General features: G+C 34.1%; 1 protein-coding gene across 1 annotated transcript; it reads left to right on the top strand.

Annotated features, from left to right (window-relative positions):
- The first annotated feature begins 449 nt into the window (after window positions 1-449).
- Window positions 450-2,813, top strand: LOC114417140 (pentatricopeptide repeat-containing protein At3g58590). Its single transcript, XM_028382243.1, has one exon. It carries the CDS (start codon window positions 530-532, stop codon window positions 2,726-2,728), a length of 2,199 nt encoding a protein of 732 aa, XP_028238044.1. The 5' UTR covers window positions 450-529; the 3' UTR covers window positions 2,729-2,813.
- Window positions 2,814-7,943: the final 5,130 nt, after the last annotated feature.

Genomic DNA, 7,943 nt, shown 5'->3' with positions numbered 1-7,943 from the left:
TGATAGGAATTAAAAGAAAATTATCTATAGGAAGTAAAACAAAAAAAAAAGATAGTAAAAAGACTAAAATAAAACAACTAGAATTAAAACCAAAAGAAGGAATTTTATAGGACTAAAAATCAAGCAAAAATTATTTAAAGAAAAAACAAAAATACAACTCTAGTTAGCAGAAAAAAGCATATTCCTTTCGTTCTCTTTTATAAGAAAAAAAATTCAAAATTTTGTATACTCAATAAAACTTAACTATTTTTATCTTATTATGAGATTATCCTCAAAATATTATTCATTTAACCAAAAAATTGTATTTAATATTAAGTTCCAATAAAATATAATTTAAGAAAAGAAATTATTTTTTGATTAAAAATAACAGAATTTAATGAACTAACTTCGTTTAAGGAAAAAGAATTGTGAGCAAACAATAAATAAAGGTCAAAGAAGATTTGACCATTCTAAAGAATTCAATTGAAATTAACAACGAAACAATACTACTATACTAGTATCAGTGTGCAACTGCGCATAATTTAGCTGCATGAGTTGCCATGGACATGGTTTCCGACATGGCCAACTCCTCCTCAATTTACTCGAAGCGTGTTGCACCCTTCGGTCCCTCGATGCTACGAAATGTCTCCATGCACTCTCCATCACAATGGGTCACATTCCAAAGCAATCTATTTTCATCCACAACAACATCATCTCCTCTTACATTGCCCTTGGCGAAGTGCTTAATGCACGCAAGTTGTTCGACGCTTTGCCCCACAGAACAGTTGTCTCTTACAACACTCTTATCACCGCTTATTGTCGACGCGGGAATGTAGATGATGCTTGGAACTTGCTCTGCCACATGAGGGGGAGTGGTTTTGCTCCTACCCAGTATACCCTCACTGGGTTGTTGTCGTGTGAGTTGTTGAATCATTCTCGGGGTGTTCAGTTGCAGGCATTGAGCATTAGAAATGGACTCCTCGATGCTGATGCTTTCGTGGGTACTGCTTTGTTGGGCTTGTTTGGGAGGCTTGGATGTTGGGATGAACTGTTTTTGGCGTTTGAAGATATGCCCCAGAAGAGCTTGGTGACATGGAACTCCATGGTGTCCTTGCTGGCACGTAATGGGTTTGTTGAAGAGTGTAAGATTTTGTTTCGTGATCTTGTGGGGACAGGGATTTCTTTGTCCGAAGGTTCTGTTGTTGCTGTTTTGTCTGGACTTGTTGATTCTGAGGAGGATTTGGAATATGGTGAACAGATCCATGGCTTAATGGTTAAATGTGGATTTGGTTGTGAAATCACTGCAGCTAATTCTCTCATCAGTGTGTATGTCAGGTGCAAAGCCATGTTTGCGGTGGAAAGATTGTTTGAACAGGTTCCTGTTGAGAATGTTGTGTCCTGGAATACAGTCATTGATGCTTTGGTAAAAAGTGAGAGACCTATGATGGCACTGGATCTGTTTCTGAATATGGCAAGGAGAGGATTGATGCCAAGTCAGGCCACGTTTGTTGCTGTTATTCACTCGTGTACTAGTTTGAGAAACTCAGTATGTGGAGAATCTGTCCATGCTAAGATAATCAGGAGTGGTTTTGAATCTGATGTTATTGTGGGTACTGCATTGGTAGACTTCTACTCCAAATGTGATAAATTTATTTCAGCTCATAAATGTTTTGATCAGATAGAAGAGAAGAATGTGGTTTCTTGGAATGCTTTGATAACGGGTTACTCAAACATTTGTTCTTCCACATCAATTCTGTTGTTACAAAAAATGCTTCAATTGGGTTATTCCCCTAATGAGTTTTCCTTTTCTGCTGTTCTCAAGTCATCTTCAATGTCAAACCTTCATCAGCTCCGTGGTTTGATTATTAGATCAGGTTATGAGAGTAATGAATACGTATTAAGCTCTCTTGTTATGGCTTACACCAGAAATGGTCTCATAAATGAAGCACTTTCATTTGTCGAAGAATTCAATAACCCACTTCCTGTAGTCCCATCTAACATCATTGCTGGAATCTATAACAGAACTAGCCTGTACCATGAAACAATAAAGCTGCTTTCTTTGCTAGAAAAACCTGATGCTGTATCCTGGAACATTGTCATTTCAGCTTGCGCTCGGAGCAATAGTTATGACGAGGTTTTTGCGCTTTTCAAGCACATGCATTCTGCATGCATCCATCCAGATAGTTACACATTTATGAGTATAATATCTGTGTGCACCAAACTTTGCCTTCTCAATTTGGGCAGTTCTCTTCATGGGCTGATTATAAAGACTAATCTTAGTAACTATGACACATTTTTGGGCAATGTACTAATTGACATGTATGGGAAGTGTGGAAGCATTGATAGTTCAGTGAAGGTTTTTGAAGAAATTATGTACAAAAATATTATTACATGGACAGCTTTAATTACTGCCCTTGGGCTGAATGGTTTTGCTCATGAGGCGGTGATGAGATTCCAAAACCTGGAATTGATGGGGTTGAAACCTGATGCATTAGCACTCAGAGCAGTGCTTTCTTCTTGCAGATACGGTGGATTAGTAAACGAAGGCATGGAAATTTTCAGGCAGATGGGAACCAGGTATGGGGTTCCACCAGAACATGATCATTACCATTGCGTAGTAGACCTCCTGGCTAAAAATGGACAAATCAAGGAAGCTGAGAAAATCATTGCATGCATGCCATTCCCACCAAATGCCAACATATGGCGTAGCTTCCTTGAAGGTTACAGTAGGCAAGAAATTGCAAATTGACTTGTAAAGCAAAACTTTATTAATCTTTAGGCAACAATGCACTGAACATATTTTGCTGTTTGGTTTTCCAACCTTCTTTAACTTACGACGCACGTGTTTGATTTTTCTTATTTTAAAGAAAAAAATCACCTTTCCATTGCATAACTTTTTATAAAAAAATATTATTTCTCTAAAAATAATCCACTCCAGACATGCAAGGGTTAACCCAAATGCAAGGGTAGGGACCATGATTAGGAGAACAATTAAAAGTTTATCTGATGTAATCATTTCTCTGTCCTTTATAGCCAGGTAAATCCGTGCCATTCATCCCCTTTTCATGCATGTTGTGTAGCCATGCTTGCGCCTTCCCCCTGGTAACTTTAAATTCTAACCCATCATATCAGGGTCTTAGTTATGTGATCCATAAGTTCCTTTAGTGTCCATATTATTTCCTCTGGATATTCCATGTGAATATTTGCTATCAAATAAACTCAGTCACCATATAAATACTTAGTCATTAAAATTGTTCCTATGAAGTTTGGTTGGGGAAAGCACACGTCAACCAAATGGCTAAGCGTAAGAATCCTATCAAGCTGACGATGGTAGCTGCTTGTGGCGATTGTAACTACTTACAAACACTCTGATGCTCAGATTAGAAGATGCACAGGTAATAAGGTGTTTCAGCTGAGTAACAATACCAAAAAGTGTTACATACCTTGGAGATGGGGTTTCTAGGCATTTATAAGCATTGGGTGGTTTAAATTAGGTGGGAAGGATTGAATGGGACATTCACTTGCCACCTACAACTTCCATATCTGCCTTTGCATTCAGTGGTATTGGGAGTGGTTCTTCAAAATGCAAGGTGAATGGTGCTCCTACCAAGGAGGATGGTGTTTCCAGCATCATATGTTTGTTATGCCGGCTTGTGATTGTCACCTTCGGCCTTGGTTTGTCCGAGGTGAGTGGTGTTGAGGTGCAGACTGTTGCTTCTTGCACCTTTCCGAAATGCTTTTTATTTTTACCTTTCGGATTAGCCAGAAGGTGAACCAATCTGGATTGGTCAATCCGGAAGTCAAAAAAGGATGCAGGAAGCAATTTTTGGGTGCAGAAAGCAACAGCCAGAGGTGCATGGTGTAGCAAGCTTCAATTGGGCAAGAGCGTGTCATCTTATTGGGCCTTAAGTGGGCCTAGGCCAGTTCAGAACAACAAATTATTTTCTCAATGCTTTGACCGACATAGAATGGTGAATCACATATGAGAAAATCTTTGATGCATTTAGTGATTGATTTTATGTAAGTTATTATAAAGAAAGACATGCTTTTCTGTTACTTAATTATTGTCTGTGTATCAAATATCTAAGTCTTTATGCTTGTTTACTTTACATGCTTCTTTAATTATTGGTTTGGTAGTAAGTCAGTTCGATACTGTTAAACATCTAGGGTGTTTGATAAACATCTTGACTTGTAAAATGTGCTCACACTTCATTTTGAGAGGAATTTTCTCACATTGCATGAACATCTAGTGTTTGTGGAAGGATAGAGCCAAAGGTCAAACCATGCTAAATCTTATTTCTCTTTACTTAAATTTTATCACTAGTAATCACTGATTTGTCCACTGTTCTCTCAATAACTGATTGATTTTCTCACGTAATAATTTTCTTATAACTAGAATATGGTAAAAACTAAAAAGTGTTTTGTGTGGAAACAATATATGGCCATCATCAGATAAGCATATTCCTGGCACCATAGTGGATTATGCTGCCAGTAAAAAAAAAGTCACAAGTTCATCAGATGTCGCTTTCTGCATGTCCTGACACCACTAAGTGTGAACTATGGTAAGAAGTTAATGATCTCTATATAATATGGTATCTGCGATTTATTTTGTGTCATTGCTGATTCCTCTTTTTTCTTGGCAGAGAGGTAGTTGTTTGTATCACCATATCATTAGTCATTAGTCATGCAAAGTTGATTTGCTTAGAATAAACAAATGCTGCACTTAATAGCATTGAGCATGGATGGTACTAGCGGAAGAAAACCTAGTAATTATTAAAATATGCATATCGATCTATTTTCTCCTCGTCCCGTCCCCATCATCATCCCCTTTACCTTTTCTTTTATTTTTCCCCGCGTCCCAACAAAGTAAACCTTAATTCTAAAAGAAATACTAACAATTAACATACTCCTTCCAACACATTTCGTTAAAATTTATTTAAAAATTACAAAATTATGAGTTAAGTTGATTAAATAAAGAGTGAGACTTACACAATTTTATATTTCCAACAAATTTTAAATAATAATAATAATAATAATAATAATAATAATAATAATAATAATAATAATAATAATAATAATAATAATATGTATTGTTAGTATTTTTTTAATTCAAATCATTCATATTGTTGTGCTCGAAATTTAGGAATTATATGAAAATGACCAAATAAAGTACTTGAGTTTGATGTTCTATTGTAAACACTAATCTTATTCGAATACTAACAATTAATTTATCGAAAACAAAAAACTATAAACACTGGCCATGTTGGAATTTTGATAAGTTTTACTAAGTAATTGTAATTGATTACATGTTACCAGAATGAAAATTTAGCCAAAACTTGAGTTAGAAACGTGTGTGCAAACACATTATAACACAACCTTCCTTCTTACCTTGGGATCAACAATGAAACCATAGAATGAACTATTGTAAACACCAACCAAATATTGAAATTTATCTTAATATTTCAAAACAATATTTTATGTTATTGTTTACTAGGGTTATAAAACTTATACAAGTGTAACCCAATAATACTGCTCAAATAATATGACTTATTATAACACTTTTTTTTAGTGCCTATTACTTTATAACACTTTAAGAATCATGATATTCTGTCAGTTATAAATTGAATATTTGTTCACTGGGGTTTGCAGCAAATAGTAGTTTGTAGCCATCTCTACGTACTAGGATTATCCAACCTCAAAAGAACAACAAGAAAATGCAAGTTGTTGATTCCTACGCACAAAGGAAAATGCAAAAGGCGGTGGTTAAAAAATAAAATAAGCTCACCCTTTTATTTTTTAGTACCGTGGTGGTTTTGCTTCTTTATCAACTTGCAGTAAAGTGGGATGTCAAAGTTGAAAAAAAAAAAAGCTGATGTAGTAAGGAAAGAGAAAATGAAGAAACAAAGTCGATCTCTTGTTCTACCCGATTTCTCCTTAGTAATACTATCTTCATTCTTATTTATAAAATTTAATTACTTAATTTATCAAAATTAAAAAAATACATAATTTAATTATTATTAATAAATTTATCATATATATATATATATAAATAAAAGAGGGACCGAGTTATACCAAAATGACTCTAAAAAAGTTACTTTTTATTATTATTTTTTTTTAAAATTTGATGATTAAGATTAATTACTCATCACAACCGTTAGATTTTAAAAAATAAAAAATAACTTTTTTAGAATTATTATTGGTGTAACTTGATTTCTTCTCATATATATTATCACTAATATCTGTTTTACTCTTCTAAATGTTTATCAATAGAATCTCTTTTGTTTAATTAAAGTTATTTCAGTTTTAAAATAGTTAATAAAATGGACATCATGATTTTTAAAAAGGAATCAGCTTCAATCTTAAGTTGAACCGAGGTAGTATTAAAAAAAGACAAATGTTAGTTAGTACTCTAAACACATTAATTAAGAAATTTAAAATATAAATATTTTTATTGAAAGATAAAAATTATGCTGTCCATAATTGTCTTTACGTTCTTCTATAATTTATAGTAAATATTTTTTAAGAGCAATGATTAGTCAGACTCTTGAAAAAATATATTTTTCCTCAATTTTTGTCACAGTGGAAATATGCGGGGCTACACTTACAGTACTATTTACCTTTGTCGTTTCCTTTCCAATATTCTGGTGCAAATTGATTTTTAAAATGTTATAATCCTAGGAAAGGAATAAATTAAGAAAGTGGAGCAACTTTGGATAAAAACTCTTGCTTGCACGTAAAAGAAGCACTCACCCACCCTATGCATATTTGCGCTAAAAAATAACACCCACCTTAGGGTTAATCTTTTGACGTAGATAAGGTCAATCACTGCTATTATTTTCTGTTTTAAAATTGAAAATAGTAATGTTTAATTAGTGAACCCTTGACCTCTTTGAAATACTTGAATTAATTTGTTGTGGAAGACAGTTATTCATGTAGTACCCTGATTTTCTTTTTTTTTTTTAGCTTTGCACGTCCTGCTGTTGCCTTCTTTTTTTACCTGTAGTGGAATTACTTTTTCAAATTATTGCATTGATGTGACTTTGTAAAAGGTCGGGTTTGAGACTAACAAGTGTTTACACCTTTCAGATTTGGCACTTACGGAGTTGTGAAGTGGTAAGGATCAAACACTTTGCTGTCAAGGAAATAATTGCAGAATCTTGCATGCAAGATCCATGGTAAAAAAAAAAAAAACTTATATTTTATTGGTTTTCAGTATATAAAAAATATAATTAAAGAATAGAGATTTTCTGCACTATAGTTGCAGCCTTGCAGGAAATTCAAGTCCATGGAGATCGAAATTGTGCTAGCTTGTGCTAATTAACCAGGCAACCAATTTTACTTATTAGCACTGTTCATGGACGACGGTTTTGGGCAAAACTATATTATTCGTGACAAATGGCATTATCACTTTCACTTCAAAATCTTTCATATCATATATTCATTCGATCATGCCCAGTATAGTATGCCTAGTGCTTAAAGCCAACTTACACAAGCTACATTCTTAGAGGCCAATTATCCAATATCCACATCTTTTCATATGCATGTTGCTTGCATTAGTAGATTTTTGTGATTCAAGGGCTTTTAGATGATTTTTTTTTTTTTATTGGTGAATGCTAATTTATTAAAATGCTACTTTTGTTAGCAGACAACAAGATCAAACATGTTACCTTTCCTCATGTTTCTTCTCTCTTAATTACCATCAAACACATATGTAACACGCTATTTACTTACATGACAGTTGGTGGTATATATACAAATAGATGATACACGACAATTCAATGCATACATGGTAGCTATCAGTGGAACACGTAGATGACAGGTGATGGTCTAGCTAGTTACAGTCATATTGGTCTCTGACTTGACTGCATCACGTGTACACAGTCAGACTGTCACGAATGCATAGAATTTTCATGTGTTCATTGTTAGCTGCCACATAGGCAAATAGTGTGTCACGTAAGAACGAG

The sequence above is a fragment of the Glycine soja genome, chromosome 6, assembly GCF_004193775.1.
Source record: "Glycine soja cultivar W05 chromosome 6, ASM419377v2, whole genome shotgun sequence".
Taxonomy (NCBI): domain Eukaryota; kingdom Viridiplantae; phylum Streptophyta; class Magnoliopsida; order Fabales; family Fabaceae; genus Glycine; species Glycine soja.
The sequence above is the reverse complement of the archived record's forward strand: the minus strand, read 5'-3'. Positions and strand labels throughout refer to the sequence as shown.

Coding starts and splice junctions, on each gene's coding strand:
- LOC114417140 (XM_028382243.1), top strand. CDS start 530: ATGAGTTGCCATGGACATGGTTTCCGACATGGCCAACTCCTCCTCAAT.